Here is a 19,403-nt window from a genome sequence, read left to right on the forward strand (position 1 = left end):
CACACACACACACACACACACACACACACACAGGCGCACTATGCTTAAGAAATACTATAGACAACCTAGTGTTTATTTACTTTCGCTGGTGATTGGCACTATATAGTTATGGATTTCATGCAATCAATAACGTCAATAACTGCCATCATGAAATGAACAGGACTGAAATTTTTCTCTGGGCTCATTTCAAATGGAAAACATTTATTGGCGCTGAGAATTTATTTATCTCCCGTGGAGACTCGTTTCAGCTTGTGGACAATCATTGGCATCCATTGCATTTTCCAGGTAGGCGGCAAGATCATTACACGGCAGTTCAGGGTTTACTGATTAAATTACAAGGCCACAACACAAGTCAATCGAAGAAAGCTACAACTAGAGCGCCTCTGTGCCAGTCTTTACTTAACACTGGGCTTCGAAACTGGTATACTGGTCAGCGGAGCACTGCTAGGTATCTCCAGATCAGCCCTCAACACTACGATTTCATCTTATAGCCGGCAAGACCACCACATCCAATGGTGGGTTACAGGAGGGCGACCCGGGGGCTGCGTGCAATGCTGGCAGTGTTTGTGGCGTCACAGGCATTGGCAGGCAGCAGGATGTATTGCTCGAGTGGGACAGGTGCTTGCGGCGCTCTGCTCCTGAAGCGTCCTGCACCTTCCTATGCTGTGTGTGCGATTCACTGCAATCAGAGTATGTATGTCAAATTAAGAATTTATTATTGTGCCTCATGAGAATACCAGTAAAGAAAGCAAAACTCTCTTGAAAATAATGCCATTATCTCCTCCGGCAGACATACAGTGTGCAAGTTTCAGTTTCCAGCCAAAGTTGGAGAACGGAGAAACGGTGCAAGACCAATGTATACTGTATGAAGACGAGGACAGCACTAGTGGTGGTGGACAGACCGAAAATTTATGCTTCACGTCAGCAGGTGAGCGTCTCCTTTCTCATACAGATATCATACAGTCTATAAAATGCAACGCGTCTTCGTTATGGTATTCACACCAGCATTGTTAGTGTATCATTTTGAGCTCTTGCTTCGTTTGCGTCTACATACTAACACATTTCTGTTAAATGGCTGATGTTATTAGAACAGGCTTTAGCGGTCAACACCATTAGCGGATTTCTAACAATTGACGTTTCCCTTCCAGATACAGCGGGAGTCATATCAGTCCCCCATGTAAGTTTCCTGTCTGGCTATATACTTGGTACCTACTAGTAATGTTTATTAAATTTACTGTAGCACTGAAAAACAACGCACTGCAACAAGCTAATGCAAGATAATTTTATGCATGCTATCCAAATTCTCTTCATATTTTTTTAAACATCCTACAAACATTTAATATAGAACTTGCCTTTTTTTTTCCCCTTGACTGAGCACCACAGACCACCACTAGCTCCACCGCCATTGTCACTACAATCTCTGCTGTTTCCTCATCCATCGTTCCAACCAAAATATCAGGCGCCTCTCGACATGACATAACGCTTGAGTCAGCAAAATCATCAGTGTGCTATTCTCAGACAGGCTCAATCGGTATCTATTTCTCATCAAGCCACTACCTCCTCTGTCAATACTCGGACGTGTACAAGATATTGTTCTCGACACCAAAAACTCCCTGTTCTCGCACCAATAGAATAGAGTGCATGAATGTCACCTGCGGCCACGGTGAAATTGTAGTGGGTTTCAAGGATGATGGTGTCTCCGTGTTGGGGCCTTGTGCTAAGTATTCCAGCTCTGTCTCAGTGCTGAACCAATACGACTGTCACACAGTCACAGGGCCTCTGCAGGAGAAAATAGAATACGACTGGAAGATTTGGCGGATATGTGGTGGAAACGAACAAGACCTTTACCTCATGACAGCGGTGCATATTGTGGAGAAAGCAGACGGCACTTTGCAGTATCATAGTATTACTTGCTGCCGTGTTAAGTTGTCCTAGGGTAAGGTGAATTCCTGAAGAACAAGGAAGTCAGAATACTTGAGCTTTCTCAGACTGCTGGCACTCATGGCGCAAACGAAGCTTGCAGTTAGTACTTGCACTCTGGGCAAAACAGCGAACTGCTTATACTCGTATTCTCTAAACGATGCACGTGACATGATGGGTTAAAACTAACGGATGTATAAATATTGAACAAAAATGGAAATTTCACACATTCATCTACGGCAAAGCCGCATTACTACCTGCAATACTTATTACGTATTGCCTCATCCGTCATTCACATCCCAGGCTCGCCTCATTATGTTGTACTACATACCGGCCTAACCTATTGTCTCAGTCCTGTGTAGGTGTTTCGACATTATTATTATTATTATTATTATTATTATTATTATTATTATTATTATTATTATTATTATTATTATTAATACTTATTTGTGGTATGTTTCCCCTTGCTGTCTGGAGGTATGGAAGGAAACATGACACTGGTAAATGACGGGCTGTCATAACAAGAAATATAATAAAATGTATTTCATTGATTAAGTGTTTAATTTAGCTTGGATTCTAAATGTTTTTGAGAATTGTACATTTATAAAGGAATACACATACATGGCACTATCGTCAAATTACTGCATTGAGCGAGTTCGACGGATACTGGATGAAACTTTTGATCATATCCCAACATCTCCATGTCAAGAACAACGAACCATGTAAAGAATTCATGTAAAGGAGGGCCAACCCAAATGTCTTCATGTAAAGAAAAGCAAACCCTTGACAAAATATGTATGTTCTATGTTTGATGAACAAGTGAAATTTGGGGAAAAATTGTTAATATGAACTCATTTTATTGATGAATAAACCTAATCTAAAGGATATCCGAATAAAGAAATGAAAACCAGTATATAAATACAGTTATTGAACCAGTGAAGGTTCATAAAGGTAACTAGTAAACAGAAGCTTTGAAATTTAATAAGTTATTGAAATGTTCCTGTCAAGAACAGCGAACCCGATTATTCCCATGAAAAGAATAACGAACCCAATAATCTTCTTTTAAAGAAGAGCGAATCCTGGTGTGAGTGGGTTCGCTAATCTTGACTTTTCCATGTGTGATCTACAGTATACGGCAAGGGTGAAATGAGCTGTAGCACACAAAGACTTCCACCTTAGTTTTAACCTAGATGGTAATGTTTCCCTAGTTCAGTTAATGAGATGGTCATATTCCAGACGTAGTAGATCATAACTCTTTGACAAATGTAATAGAGAAAATCATGTAAATGAAATGATACTGTGATGCAGATTTCAGGATCTGTGAACCATTGAAAAGGTCGTAGTGAAATAACCTCATATCAAACAAGACTTGTTAAATAATTTATTTCCCATGAAAAAAAAAAAAAATGCCAATATTTCCCATTCAACACTACAAGTTAACTTTCCAACAATACTGTAATTCAACAACTTCATGAAACTTAACTTTCATTGTAATAACTCTTTTCACTAATTTTAATAAATAGTATGGAGTATTTTCAGAGTTAATACATGTATCATAAAAGAAAAAAAAACTTAAATATTGCTTGCATAATGGCCTCTCCATGCCTTGCACTCACTTTTATGTAACTTCTCTGACTCATAGATCCATACTGACCTGAAAAAATCATCTAAAAATACATTCAGAATTAATATAATGTCAATATAATTTTCTTTTCAAGAGTAAGTAAGCAGGCAAGCAAATATTCCTTTGGTATGAAGATGACTCTCTCATTCATATCACCTGAATCATCTGGGCACCTCTGACTAGACTACATTTGAATGACAAACATGCGTTAACCTACCACTAAATGCACTGTATTGTAATGGTGTGAGTAGCTGGTCATCTGTTACTCACTGTATGTGGCATGAACTGCAATGCACACATGAGTAGTGAAGTTTATGTCCTTTGTAAGAAAAAGTACACTCCAATCAGCTTAAAGCAACATGTCTGCTTGGTCACCTCTAATTTCAGGACCTTAGTGATATGAATGAGAGATCCAATTTCATTATAATCTCGGTATTGTCTAGATCAGCTGCTAGCCACTGGACTATGCAAGGCGGATGGCCTGATGGGTAAATGTGATTCTCTCATTCATTCCTTATACTATACCAGGCATTTAATATAATCTGTCTTAATGTTATGTAGCAGTTCATTAGATATGTGCATACACTCCAATTTTCCATATTTCAACTACATGTTTTATATGTACATCTGCTTGGGTATAACCACCCCCCACTCTCTTTCTCTCTCTCTCAAACACATGCACACAAACACTCATATATACACACACAATGCTCTATTTTCAAAGTAATACATAATTTCAGAAAGCATTTTATCTTCTTTTTTATGAGCCTTATAGAATTTACTTATATAGTATATGGTTGAATTTTACATATATAAATGCCAAGGGGAATCCAATACATTAAAAGACGAAGAATGACAACATTTCCTTAAAAGCTGTTTATCACCCCACAGCCATGACACTCCATAGATGACCTTATGATGCTCACTATATACAGTCTCTGGGTTCAACACCTCAATCATCTTATTATGCAAATGGTATATTGGTGTTCCTTTCTACTTTAGACTCTGAGATGCTTAACTTGAAAGACTGTATTGCTATCTACAAGAAGTCTTCTGGGTGCAGCACTTTCAGAAAACTTTGACACAGATGTCAAAATGGACGATACACCACCACATCTTTAATCTGCATATACGATACAAAAAGGTTACAAAGAGTTAAGTCTGATATGGTGGCAGTGCAAAAAACCCTCTTCTGATGTACCATGACACCCCATATATTGGATTCTCAAGAATACCTACAAACAACAAAATAAAGCAACTATTCTGATCTACCACAGATAATGAAACAAAACACTCATAACAAACACCACCTGCTCCAGTGGAAAGAGAGGGACAAAGAAAGAAAATATTTCAACACCAATGGTTATCATGATTTCAAAGGAACTTGCTTAGCATTAAGGCACAGGTGAGCCAGATGTATCTTTTCATCTCACAGCACAGCAGGGCTACTAGAAGGAAAAAACTGCTATGTATCACTATTGTACACAAGGAAAGTTCACTGGAAATACTCCAGTAATCTATCACAGTGGTAAATGTGCTGAAAAATATGAGAGAGAGAGAGAGAGAGAGAGAGAGAGAGAGAGAGAGAGAGAGAGAGAGAGAGAGAGAGAGAGAGAGAGAGAGAGAGAGAGAGAGAGAGGAGAGAGAGAGAGAGAGAGAGAGAGAGAGAGAGAGAGAGAGAGAGAGAGAGAGAGAGAGAGAGAGAGAGAGAGAGAGAGAGAGAGAGAGAGAGAGAGAGAGAGAGAGAGAGAGAGAGAGAGAGAGAGAGAGAGAGAGAGAGAGAGAGAGAGAGAGAGAGAGAGAGAAATACACATTTGCTGTATCTGCCCATACATATCATAACTGCTCCATGAATCCTTTATCTAAACACCTCAGATGGGGACCAGCAGCATTAATAAGAGACTTAGCTTTATAAATTACTATAATGTCCCATGGAACTCTAACTAAGCTTCTGTAAGGGAACAATGTTGCACCAGTTCACAAACCACACTCACATCACAGAAACATGTACAAGACCTTACTGGCCTTTATAAAACATTGTAGTGTTCCAGTCAGCAACACTCAATCTTTTCCTTGGCTTGTACTATCTCTACACAATATTGTGCTGCAGGTATGTATCATCACAAGAAACCCCATTCAAAAAAGAAAGAAGAAAAATAGAAAGTAAAGTTAGTCTAACACTGAAACAATTGAGTATCACTTCTGACATACATATATCAGTCAGTATAAACATCACATGCCAAAGCTTTCAACAGTGGTTCTTTAAAAAAATAGATAAATAAAATCTACTGGTGCCAATGACTCTGTTAGATACTGACCAGATTAAAACTTGTTTCTAGATTTGTACTGATGCCTTACACAAGCACCACACAACACAGACAATCTGACAACACATGGTGAAGATGTCAAAAGAAACAACACTCAAAAGAATGCAGCACAAACATGAAATATACATAACAGCTGCTGGTCTTGGCACCAAAGTTAGTATAAAGTTATTAACCATAAACTTCAAACCAATGACAACTGGTGAATAAAGGCAGCAATCTTCTGCCTTTAATCACTACAACCTTTATAAGTTCTAAGCACAGACAATACTAGCAACACAAAGATGGTTTCATGTAATTCACAAGATAATGTGATGGGATATACATAAGTGCACTTATGCATAATTATATAAATGCTTCATGTAAGACTCTCACTCTAACTTAAGTATAATTATAATATCGTGTATAAAAGTCTTCTTACTTATTAGAGTATATTTAAAGTTTTAGGAAAGACAATGTTACTGTTACTGGCTGTTCTTAGTTGCATATCATTATTGCTGGGCTCCCTGAAGTGAACTGATCAACAATCAGAAACTGAAAGGCAGGCATCCTCAAGCAACCAAGCCTTCACCCAATTATAATAGTGCAACAAAATATGAAGAAGAGACACTAGTGGGGAGAAGAAATTCTAAGCACCAAAATGACACTAGGATTTAATTGTAGTAGTTAATGCTTTTACAACCATGGAAGTGTGAGACATTTAGGACCACGATATCTTTTAGTGTCACTTGAGCCTCTTATGGGACATAACTGTATGATATCATGCATGGCATTGTAATACTTGGCATGCATCACTGTTATGAAAGTCTGGGTGTTAAGACGGAAGTCACATACAAGTAATGACAGACGTTGCTCACTCCATGCAAAAACTGAGACCAAAATAAACAAAACTTTAAAACTCCCAATAATCTGGCAAGCACACAAAGCTGAGCATCTGATTGTCTCACTCATGACTAAAATGCGACCAGCAACAAGTTTTATTTAATTATGACTTTAAGTACAATATATGTCTTTTCTCTCAGCATTCTCTCACAACTCAGTAATTCTGGTAGGTGAGAGAAATATGAAACTGGTATGTGGACAGTCTAGGGAGGAATGGTAACAAAGTAATACCCTAGAGTTGATGTACCTGTCCAAACCATCATCCCTGTTTCTCCTTGCTCCTATTCCCTTAAAAAGTGGAAGTATGAATAGTGAGCTTTTAAGAAAAAAAATCAAGCTCTTTCTCTTACATCAAAATGAAAATGATTAATGCATGTACAAATGCAAATGATCCTCCACATCAAAAATTATACAAATATTAGTTCATATGATATATCAGCATAGCATGTGGTACTTTAGTAGCTTAATAATAAACTAAAGAAGAAAGTTTAAGCACTAAATATCAGTCTAGGGAATAATATGTAAAAGAAACTTTGTATTGATGAAAACTAACAATAATTGTGATACCTAGAGAACTTAATAAAGAATTCATAAGAATGAACTGTGTTGCATATTGCTGGGAAATTTCATAAGTAACCATAAAAGCCAAGTAATATTACAAGATAATATCAAGTCTAAGTTAAGGAGTCATCCTTGCCGGTAAATTCTTTCAGGACTGCAGTGACTAGACAAACAGAAAAAAAAGAAATCAGATTCCTGATGTTTTTTTTTTTTCAGTTCCTTAAGAATAAACAATGAATAAGATAATGATTACTATCAAAACTGAAATAATCATGACAGAAAATCAATGGCTAAATATCCAAATTGGAAAGGTATAAGGAGACCCCTTTCTGTAGATGAATCAAGTAAGGATTTCATGTCTGAGACCAGACTTTGCATATACAGAACATGGCAATCTTATCATTTTTGTCAAAGACTAACCCTCTTATCACTCTCAATTCACACCAAGACTTTCAAGGTATCTCCAGGAATACATACAACCTTAAGCGTACAAAAATACATATTCTAAAATTCTGAAACCCAACTTGTCAGGATGTCAACACAAACATACTAGTTTTGAGCAGACTGGTTAAGTTTTGTGTTCTGTATGGCTGGAAACAGATAAACATGTGCCCAACTCCCCTACATACTCCATGTTTGGACGTGAAAACATGTATCAGGTGGATAATTTGCCAACAAAGACATAAAATGCACTCTATACTGAATTTGATAGCACTCCAATGCCTCCTCTCTCAAATGTGAACCTCAGTGGATCTGCAATGAAAACAGCTGCTGGAGACACCCTCACAGCAGCTCTCATCACTAGGCTATCAAGAATTCCTATTCTTGTCAGGCTCAGAGATCCAGGTTCCCAGCTGCGCAGCACCTGCATCTATCGGCTGGCTCCTCCCTCACCCTCTGTTGCAAACAGTGCCTTGGCAGCCCTGTTCAAATTATGTGTAGGAGAGAGGGTGTTGTGGGAGCAAGATCTGGGCATGAAGGCCTTCTCTAGTGTCCTGCGAAGAGGTGTTTCCGCTATGGTAGTGACCTTCAGACACTGGACTGGGCTGACATCCTGGGGGGTGCCATTTGCTCCATTCCTGTAAGAGACAAGATTGAAGGGATGAAGAATTAATAAAAAAGTGACAATGGTAGAATCATGCAATGTTAGATTATTATGAGATTCTCAATTAAATATGAGTGATTCAAATATAGACATTAAATATTACTCTTTTATATCTACAAAAGACATGAAAAGACTGACAAGAGATCAATATGAAATGCACTGAAGGGAAATGGGAAATGAATTGCTAAATAGAAAGAAATATTTTCTAAAATTGTTAATACACATCTTGTAAAGAAAAGTTAGATATGTAATGTTAACATACCTGTTCATTCTGCCTATGGGTTTCATGAGTGAATTAAAGCAAGTATTAGTACTGTTAAAATGGAAATGTTCATACATGATCAGTGAAATCTGAACAAACTTCTGTTGTGTAAGTGGCATGGTGCTGATGTAGATAGTGAAAGGGAATGGGAAGAAATATACACTGGCAAATTAATAAAAATAAAAAAAAATAAAAATGGGGATGAATAATTATGTATAAAGGATATCCTGGAGGCTTTGCTGTCACTTCTACTCCTTGTGGAAGGTCTTCAGAGGGGAGAGAGGCAGCAATGATGATGATGATGATGATGATGATGATGATGATGGGTGGTACAGGCAAAGGACAGATACAAAGGTATAAAGGAGCTTCAGTAAAGTGATGATTAAAACTGGTTCTAGCATTCCAGGAGCACTAAGCAGGATCATATTTTGGGCTGCCAAATGTACTATCACCTGCATTTTTGTTAAAAGCTGATTTGTTAAGGTATTACAATTACATTGGTAATTATCACTAATAATATTCATACACAATACAACTGTGTAGATAATGATAAGCTACATGAGCACTCCATCAAAAGCAACATCATTATATTCTAGAACATTCATCCACAGGTAAACAGAAAAACAGTGCAGTGGTTGACATACCTGTCAGTGAGCTTCAGCTTGCCATTTCTGATGCCTCCATCAAGAGTCCTTTCACATCTGTAAGCCACAAACAAAAGTGCTTCTAGAACTGTGTTGCTTATATTTATTTTCTAAATCTTTATTTATTATATTTTTCAAATCCCCCATCTTGTTTGATGTGGAAAGTAGGTTATAACAGTAATAACTATGAAAAATGCATTCTGGTCATGTGCAGTGTAATGAAATGCATGTGTGTGCTTTACTGTCTGTGTGGGTGGTCTGTGCATGTGTATGTCTAGCAACACTACCAGCAAAACACACCACTGGCACTCACATGTTAAGAAGGGCCAAGTTGAGATCATGGGAGGAGCCTCTCTCTGGTGGCACAGGGCTCTTCAGGTCACACTCCAGTCTGAGAAAGGCAAGGTTTAGCTCAGCTATCACATATGCACATCCTGCCTTTAACCTCTTCACTGTTGACTTTTATGTCTGATACCTGTCCCAAATAACTTCCCCACACAGAGGATAGCTATGAAAGGGATCCACAGAGCAGTAGCCAACTGTCTCATGAAAGGTCATATTTTTCCCCGAGTTTTATCATAAGTAAATCTGTGCACTGATAACTATTAGATCATGAATATTGCAGCAGACTTTACAGCAACATAAAGAGCCATTTATGAAAGGATGTAGAATAATGGAACAGACAAGATTTAACTGCATCGGAAAACACCATATATAGATTCTGAACCTAAGCTAACATGCCAATTTTTGGAGGATATGAAAAATGATCATAAAAAATCTAAGAAATTCAGAAATCTGATAAAAACAATGTGACACATTGAAATTGGGTAAGAGATCTGATGAGCCATGTTAAACTTTATGTGGATCCTTAAAATAACAAATTGAAAAATGTTGAGCACCATTGCTGCAGAGGAATGCACTGGCTCACCTGAGAGCTTTCACCAAGGTCTGCTGCTGTACCAGGAGGAAGTTGACTTGTGTACGCAGTACTGCCAGTTCACCTTCCTTCTCCCTGAGGCGGTCCTGCAGATCTGACACAGTGTCCTCCAGGGTCTGGCAGAGAGCCTAAAAACACGATGGAAAATAAGCACTTATACCGTAAGCAGGAAAGTTGTCGTAAGAATTCTTTCTCCGAGGTATTTTTGGTCTTTCTAATTTCCCTACTGTAGACAATAATTTCTTTGACCATCTGCTGCCTTCATCCCTCATGGGAGTGTGATAATGAAATTTCTTTCACAACAAGGGAACTGCTCAAAGATCAAACTCCTCAGGGATCTTAAAATTGTGCATGCCCTGAAGATAAGGTGACAACAGGCACTCACCCGACTCTCCTCCAGTGATTCATGAGGCCCCATGGGGTTGTCAAGGCAGAAAAAGTCTCTAACAAATTTCTTCGATCGGATGACAGTGTGCCCTGAAGGAGGGAAGAGCTGGTAAACTGAGGAATGTTGACATTTTCTTTCCTGTACTGACCTTGCTTCAGTTCATCTTTTGAATTTTACCACCAAAAAGTAAATGACCTCAAATCTACTGCAAGTTTTCCTGTTTTCTATCTCCTAAAAATTTATACAATTTTGCAAACTTTATATCTGCTTTATATCTGAGAGAGGTACCAACCTATGATATTGTTTATGAAAGCCTGCAAACCCAGCTGCCGATCCTCCAGGAAAACAGGATCAAAGTTGTCTCCAAACCATCTCTTAGGTGGAAGAGCAAATCGCACTCCTGGGAACTCCTTCCTCAGCTGTGGGAGACAATTGGTGAGTCAAAATGACAGGTTGTAAAGGTGAGGTTCTCAAATCATATGTACGCGTAACTGTGTGTGTGTGTGTGTGTGTGTGTGTGTGTGTGTGTGTGTGTGTGTGTGTGTGTGTGTGTGTGTGTGTGTGTGTGTGTGTGTGTGTGTGTGTGTGTGTGTGTGTTTAGAATTTGTATTTATGTGGATCCTTAAAATAACAAACAAGAAATGGTCAGCACTACACCACATGACTGGTATTCTCAATCATTCACTCCTTTTTCTGGTAAACTCTGGAATTCCCAGCTTTCTTCTGTATTCCTTCCTTCCTATGAGTTAATTCTTTCAAGGGGGAGATTTCAAGGCACTTATCCACAAAGTTAGTGCCAGAGTAAAAGGCAAAGTTTTCAAGTTGGTGGTGAGGTCAATATGGTACTGAATTGTGGCCAATAAAGAAATCACAAGAAGAGAAGTTGGAGGTTGCTGAGATGAGGATATTAAGTAAGGTGGATGACTGATGTGACAAAGAAGGAAAAAGTGAGAAGTTATTTAGCAAGAGGAACAGCCATTATAACATAAGTGACAAAGAAAGTACAGGGTCATATTAAAAGGAGAGGAAAAATATGTCAGCAGAAGAATATTAGATATGCAAGTGGAAGGAAGAATGTGATGAGGCAGGTCATAGAAGAGATAGAAGGATTGTATAAGAGGGGACCTGAGGGAGAAAGGGGTAAGTGGAGAGGAGGTGGAAGACAGAGCCTTATGGAAAAGACTAGTGAGGAACAGCGACTACATATCAACATGGGGAGCAGCTGCAGAAGATGGTCCTCCAATTTCTGACAATGGTTTGATTCTATTTGAGGACTGGCATCTCAGTGGGTCTTTTTTTTCTCTTAATGATGTTGTCCTTGGCTGGTACCCCTCCTACATAAAAAAAAGTTTTACTGAATAAGTATTAAATATGCAACTAACCTAATAAATGGGTCTTGCCTGTCTAGTCTCAAAGGTCTACTTCCACTTGTCTAAACAAAAAAACAATGGAAGACAGTTTCAGTGTATTAAACAAACTGTGAGAAGAAAAGTGCTACAAATTTATTAAATACAATAAATACCAGAAAAAGAACACACACACACACACACACACACACACACACACACACACACACACACACACACACACACACACACACACACAAAAAAAAAAAAAAAAAAAAAAAAACCTGCATACAAACCAAAGAATATATGGCTTCATCCTTAATAAAGACATAAAAATGGATGACCTCTCTGTCACTCACACTTGCACTCATTCACTCACCGATTTGTTGAGACGAACAAAGTCTGTGTAGCGACGGAACACAAACCAGTGTTCTCCAGAGGGCTGGTGGAACACTTGAATCTTGAAAATCTGCCACAGAGGATTTGTTATTACTACAAGTACATAATATAAGTATAATGTAGCAGCGGCATCAACTGTAGTAGCACCAAATGGCAAAAGTATCCTTACATCACCAGAAAAATAAATCTATATAAGAACAACATATAAATGTCTATAAGATGACAAACCAGGAATTCTCCACTGACTGCAAACTCACGTAAGTGGTTTTAGAAAAATAAAACATGGCATAAGCATTGATTCCCTACAAAAGCATCAGTCCTTCCCTACTGCTCCAATCTAAGGCAATAGGCAGGACAGAAGGACTCAAAGTCTACTTCATCTAAACTTATCTGCTTCACTGATTATATCAATGAGGTTAATGTCCTCTCACTAGGGAACAGATACAAGTCATACAAAAGTGGGTGATGGTGGTGGTGATGGTATAACTGTTTCCACTACCCTTCATTACAGAGAAGAAAACATGTCACTTATTATGATGAACTAAAAGGTAAATGGAGTAGGTAACAAAAAATACATACACCCATACTGAAATACAAAGAAGAATATAGTGTAAACATAACATTAGACAGCCCTGATACCTTAGCAAATAAGTATTTGTTGCATTCATAACACAAGACATATCAAAATACATGATGAACATCTACAAGAACAGCAAATCATAAAGAGACATCATCTAGAATTGCATTTTTCCTTATAAGCAAATGGAAATTTATGATAACTGGTCAAACTGTTCACAGAGGTGTTTTCTCATTATTTTTGTTGCCCTTGGTCAGTACCCCTATTACATAGAAAATAAAAATAAATAAAATAAACTAATAAAAATAAATAAATAAAATTTAAAAATATACCAGAAAGTGTGAGGCAGCAGTACTATGGCCTTACCGTGAATCGTGCCCTCTCCTCCAGCACTTCATATCCAACAATGGGCATGCGGTAGAGAGGGGCAGCATCTTCGCTATTCGAATTGAAGTCCATAGTGGGAACTGTGCCAGTGAGGGGGGAATCTGTAGCCTGACCTGTGAACACAATGAGGTCCAATAAAGATCAGACTGACCAAGTACCACTGTTGAAAATGGTGGAGATATTTTGAAGACAGGTACATAATAACCACCATTAAGCACCTCTAGTATGAAAAATTAGAAAATCATAACTTAGCAAGACAAGGCTGAGTCAGCAGAAAGATTATTATTTATAAGTTATATGTAACACAAAATGGACATTTTATATGAAGAAAGTCGGCTGAAAATGGTGTGGGTATTCTGAAGTTAGGTACACAAAAACCATTAAGTATCTACTGTATGAAAAATGACAGAATCATAACAAAACAAGGCTAAGTCATAAATTAGATGGGTCATATGTAACAAGAAAGGCACATTTTATGATATGACCAATTTCTTGAAAGTAAAGGAAAAGAATCTCTGAACACCTTTTATTTAGGCTTCATGAGAGTAAAATTTGAACTCTAAAACTGTAAAAAAAAAAAAAAGTACAAGAAAAAAGAAAGGCACATTTTTTATTACATAACTCATCACTTGAGAAATAAAAAAAAAGTACACTTTCTATCCAGGCTTCTTGAAAGTAAAATCCTGACACTAAAACTAAAGACAGAAAGTTCCATACAACATTGGTGAGTGTGAAGTACTGGCAAAGTTCAGCATTACGTGGTGTTCTTTGAGCATACCTGAGTCTGGCGTGTCTGAGTCTGAGGAGGTGAGGTTGCTGGACGAGCCTCTCCATTGTTGTGGATCACTTCTGCCATGAGGAAATAACACTATTTGACATTTCCACACAAAAGATCAGGGTTAAGTAGATTACAACTGGATTAATGAAGTAATCATGTATTAATGTTTCTAAATGTAGCTTCTTCACATCCTTTCACTTAATTTATTAATTTACAAGATCTCTCCCTTTTATCAATTCAATCAAATCATTATATTTTAATTATCTGACTTGAGAGCATACTGACCCTTTGAATGATAGGGTTTCTTCTGAAGCTTAATATGATGATTTGATGCAAGTTTAGAATACAATTTCAAGACACTATAGACAGCAAAAGAAATGAATGAGTTCATATCTCTTACTGCTTATAGTAATATTTCTGGCTCAATACAGTCATCTACAGCTTCTCAAATTAAGTAACAACTGGCAACAGTGAAAGTAATAGCAAACACACAATAATCAAAATTTTGTATGTGTAATTAGCACCTGGACCTACCTTCGTCTGCTGGGCTCCTGCAGGCTGGAGTTAATGGAATTCTCAAGGGAAAGAGGGTGGCTTGGAAGAGCAACTTGCACTGGGTTGATGATTATTGTCTCCCTGTTCAGGTCATCGTGAGATGGGACACGTGACACCGCCTGGGAAGGTGAAGGAGTCGCCTCCCGTGAGGCTGTGCGACTCCTATTGATGGCTGCTATTCTACTGGACATCTTGGAGGTTACTTCTGTACATCTAAACTCTTCACTGGAACTAAAGGATTTATAGGTTAGACAAATTTTTGTAGGAAATGTGCATATAGAATTCTACATCACAAATTTTTCATCATGAATGTTTCCTCTTGCACTCTGGTACATGGCATCACAAAGATTTGATAATACAGATTCTTCATAATGAGCTACAGCCTGATGAACATTTATCTTGTAGAGAATACTGACTTCACTGAACTCTAACCAAGCTTGGACTTCAGTGGTAGCATTATGCCCCAAACAGTTTCCTAAGGTGCTTATATCTACTCCAAGCCCTACTCTTTTGAGTTTAAAGGTTATGTGAAATTTTTCTGCCCCATGGAGGTTTTGGTGGATTCTGGGGTTTAGATGGAATAAATTCAATAAATGAAGAGGGCAAAATTGACAAACTTCAGATAGCACTCCTAGATATTACAGCAGAAGAATTCAAAATCCCAGTCAATACATGAAAGAAAGTCCCTGAGTAAAGCAAAATTACAGTGATAGCAGTCAAAATGCATCTTAGGAATATCGGAAACAAGAAGAGAAGATAATACAGAGCAGGTAAATAAAACACCAACATGATCACAGCCAGGGAGAGGATCATTGCTAGACAAATCAGCAATCTTGTTGTGGCCAGAGATGAAGACCAATCAAGCACATTTTTGGAGTGGATAAACATCAAGAAAGTAACCCACTGAACAAATCCTGAAGAAGTAAATGTATCAAGAAACAAACTGGAAAGAGAAGAGTGTGCCAGTGGTACTAAACCAGTCCAATTAATGTCAAGTTGATCAATACAGCATCCTTACCAGAACAAAAGAAACACAAAAATGACAGCAGCTCAGCATTCTCTGAGAAAGAATAAGTTGAAGGCCTATATACAACCATAACATAAATCTTGTATTCAGGCAAATAAATAGCTAATGTGTTAAGGCGACTATATGAGATCAGGGTAATTTTCAGGGATGTGCTAATATATAAACTCACACCATGTTTAGAAAGTCTGGAGGGAGAATCATTCCTATAAAACTTATAACCAGGGATACTGTCAACTGAAGTATTAATAGCTGGAGTAAACCAAGTTTCAGTAATACCAACAATATCAACGTGATTAGAATCACAAAAATTGGAAATAAAATTAAACTTAACAAGCAATTAACATTAAATAACCAAAACTAAATAAATGAGGATACAGAGGAATTTAATTCCATGCCTGAAAATTTGCCATTCTAGTAAGGGCAGAGCCTCCTGGAGTGGAAGCCAATGATGGAGAAGTTATAGGTGGGGCTACAGACACTGAGGGTGACACACTTGTGGAGAAAGAGCCAGTGGCCACAACAGCAGGGACAGCATGTGCCCCAGACAAGTTCCAGTCATCCACTCTAAGCCTGGAAGCAGCAGGTGCCCTTTTTCTCCTTAAGTTCTTTTCTCTGCATAAAAGTGAGGTCCCTACTAATATATATGGTTGGAAAAGTAGAGTTAGCTCATTTTTTAGAAATGGCCAAGAGGTGAGAATGATAATGATCATCTGGAATTCCGCCATGGGTAAGATTATTCCTTAAGTATACCATCTCTGTGACTGTAGATTCTGGAAAATCAGGGCAAAGGAAAGAAGAGACAGCTTTAAAAGTGTCATTGAAGTTGGCTGGAGGAATTCCATGAACAGCAATGCTGTCCCTCCTTTCGTCTTTCTCTCTCTCTCTCTCTCTCTCTCTCTCTCTCTCTTGCATTTCCTTAAGTTCATCCCTGATAGCCTTAGAGACAGAGGCCTGATCCACAGTCTGAAAGGACCCACCACGAACACTGGCAGGAATGGCAGTGCACAGGCAGACATCAAATCAGCCACTTTTCAGCTCAAATCACCCACAGTAGTAACATGCTCAGCCACAGATTCACTCAGAGACCTAACTAGGTCACCACCACAACCAGGAGCAGGAGAGGCAGCAAAGTCACACTAAGGACATACAAATTTAACATTTTTTCCCTCACAATCAATAATAGAGGGATGCTGCAGCAGGTCACAGTGCCATGACACCAGTTATTGCAAGTGTCACAGGCAATGGCGTCCTTATTGTTGACTGTTTCACAGCAAGTAGCACAAGAGAAGGACAACACATCATCCTTTACTTTAGGCTGCGTCAAAGACTTGCTTTTAGCACCATGCCCTATCATTATTTATGAATATAAAACACTACAAAAACATAAAATACAGCAATATAAAACATAAAACACATTAAACTTTAGACTCTACACCACAACACTATAAACATAGAACACAACATAACACTAAAAACATAAAACTTGACACCACAACACTACAGAGAGTGAAAGCTGCCATGGGAGGATTTGGGAAAGAAAAAAATCCGACAACAAGAAGAGGAATTCCAAGTTACAAAATTTACACTGAACACAAGTTCACACAATCACCCCCTTCAGTGTCCTTCCTCAACTGGCACACACACACACTCCACTCCGGGCTGAGGGAAGGTGGTAAGGGGGTGTGGAGGGCACAGCAACAAGTAATGACACACCAAGACTATTATGGTATAAATATAAAAATTTACATTTGAACCTTACCTTAACAAACCTAAATAATCTCCTAAAGGAGATTCTGACACCTTAACCCATGCCTAAATTAATATGACCAAACAACAGCTTTATTATACATCATGCTGAAGGCACACAGTTAGCAGGTGGGTTGGCCAGCATATGCACACTCACACAATCAATGCATATGTTGTATACATTGTCTTAAAACCAACAATGCCATGACTGGTATAATAACCTTTTTTTTTTTTCTATCTTTTAATTACAGTAATTTGAAGGATTGAAATTGCCCAGAAAAATCAATATATACTTCAACTTAAGGGAAAACAATTTACCAAACATATATCAAGTTGACAGGCAAGTCTTGTACTGTGAAGTCCTTGAGTATGGCTAATGGAGTGTCTCGTCTAACTCACGGAACTCACACAGCCTTGTAACTGTATACACACACCTGGCTATCACACGCAAATGACCAACCCAAGTCTGAGTTCCTGAAGTGCTCCGTGGATTGTGTACTGCCTGGATATTCATTCATCACCATCCCTCAACACGCCACAGATCAAAAATAAACAAACGGATGTCACTATCACCAAACATAACACTCACCTCTCACTCTCCTTCTCGTCCTTCACTGCTTCATCACACACTTCTGTCACTGTGATCACTATGTCCTCCTCTGGCCGCTGCAGGTTCGGTGCTGAAGCGTGCAATGCCTGACGGAGCAGAGGCGCAGTAAGGTGGGGCTGCCTGCGAGCATCACCACCACCACGACTACTGCTCCGCGCAGGAAGGAGTGACTGACGGAGAGGAGAATGCATGGATGAACCGCTTCCTCGCCACAACTGACGTCTTGGTCCCCCAAAACATTTATCTTACCCCTTAAAAATAATGATCAGTGATAACCTGCAAAATCTCTCGTCTCCCAGTGCCCTATAGCGTCTTATCTCTCCGTATAAAGTCACCAGCTGAGCATGACTCACGAGACATTTGTAAACAAAGGATGTTGCCAGAAGGTTGCGAGACCTCTCTACTTTTATGCATTTCTTTATTTTATATCAAGGATTCTGATAATGGAGATACTGATCACTACGGCGATAAAATAATCTCAGACATTAGCCTTATTTCACAGGGGATGGTGAAATTTATTTGAGTTAACTGTAAAGTCTCGTGAGGGAAGATAGGTGGGCATTTAAAAGGACGTGGGGGAGGACACGTGTGAAAAAGGGGCGTATACTTGACGGGAGGCATGAGGGAAAGGTAAGGAATGGTTGCCACCTGTACTTTATTGCCTGTGGCACTCAGGAAAGAAAACACTGCTTTCATTTGATTATATCCAAGTTGATTCTAAGGCTTTCAAAGGATCAGTAGGGAAACAAGAAATTAACAAAGTACTACCACAACAGCTAAAACTGAGTCCCTTGTCACATGATGCTGCTGTTGTTGTCTTGGTTGTTGTTTGGGGATGACAGAGCTCTCCTAGCAACTGTCAGGCAGAGGCTGTAGAATCTGGAATTATGTTAAGATGAACGAAATTGAAAGTGAGTGCAGCAAAGGGAAGATGTGTAGGGAGAACAGCGGTCCGCGATACTGAGGTGAAACAATGGGTGAAGCTGGCAGGGTTCCGAGATATAGGTATAGATATTGGTACGAGGGTCCAGAGGCAGAGGTGAGGGAGTAAAGGTTTAAGGTCCGTTACGAATAGTTTCCAGGAAGGGGCCTCCGTCCATGGAAGCAGAGACGAAATATTTGAAGGGAGTGTAATAGTTTTGTATCTTGTGAGGCATGGAATCTTGGACGCAAGGTCATGAGAGACAATGAACGTGCTAAAAATCAAATGCTGACGAAAGGTGAGAAGTAAGAGTAAGAGAAAGGAGTGAAAACCAACGTAGTTTGTTAAATACGACAAATAAGGAAGTGTTGAAGTGGTTTGGCCCTGCAGTAAGATTAGAAAAGGAGTG

The 19,403-nt window shown here is 38.7% G+C and overlaps 2 protein-coding genes across 3 annotated transcripts; one reads left to right on the forward strand and one right to left on the reverse strand.

Moving 5' to 3' along the window:
• Positions 1–728: 728 nt before the first annotated feature.
• LOC135104261 (uncharacterized) lies at positions 729–2,158 on the forward strand. The gene is made up of 3 exons (XM_064011451.1): positions 729–928; positions 1,149–1,177; positions 1,384–2,158. Exons 1-3 carry the CDS (start codon positions 769–771, stop codon positions 1,933–1,935), a joined length of 741 nt encoding a protein of 246 aa, XP_063867521.1. The 5' UTR covers positions 729–768; the 3' UTR covers positions 1,936–2,158.
• A 1,120-nt stretch (positions 2,159–3,278) lies between these two features.
• Positions 3,279–19,045, reverse strand: LOC135104260 (sorting nexin-16-like). Of its 2 annotated transcripts, XM_064011450.1 has the most exons (12): positions 18,841–19,045; positions 18,052–18,242; positions 14,669–14,920; positions 14,135–14,205; positions 13,336–13,469; positions 12,373–12,462; positions 10,940–11,066; positions 10,645–10,736; positions 10,251–10,387; positions 9,636–9,713; positions 9,323–9,379; positions 3,279–8,390 (listed from the first exon to the last, which is right to left on the reverse strand). In XM_064011450.1, exons 3-12 carry the CDS (start codon positions 14,878–14,880, stop codon positions 8,183–8,185), a joined length of 1,206 nt encoding a protein of 401 aa, XP_063867520.1. In that variant the 5' UTR covers positions 14,881–14,920; positions 18,052–18,242; positions 18,841–19,045; the 3' UTR covers positions 3,279–8,182. The 2 variants fall into 2 exon arrangements, with proteins under 2 accessions (XP_063867520.1, XP_063867519.1); XM_064011449.1 differs by lacking the exon at positions 18,841–19,045 and having other exon boundaries at positions 18,052–18,315.
• Positions 19,046–19,403: the final 358 nt, after the last annotated feature.

Source organism: Scylla paramamosain, chromosome 10 (genome assembly GCF_035594125.1).
Source record: "Scylla paramamosain isolate STU-SP2022 chromosome 10, ASM3559412v1, whole genome shotgun sequence".
In the NCBI taxonomy this organism is placed as follows: Eukaryota; Metazoa; Arthropoda; class Malacostraca; order Decapoda; family Portunidae; genus Scylla; species Scylla paramamosain.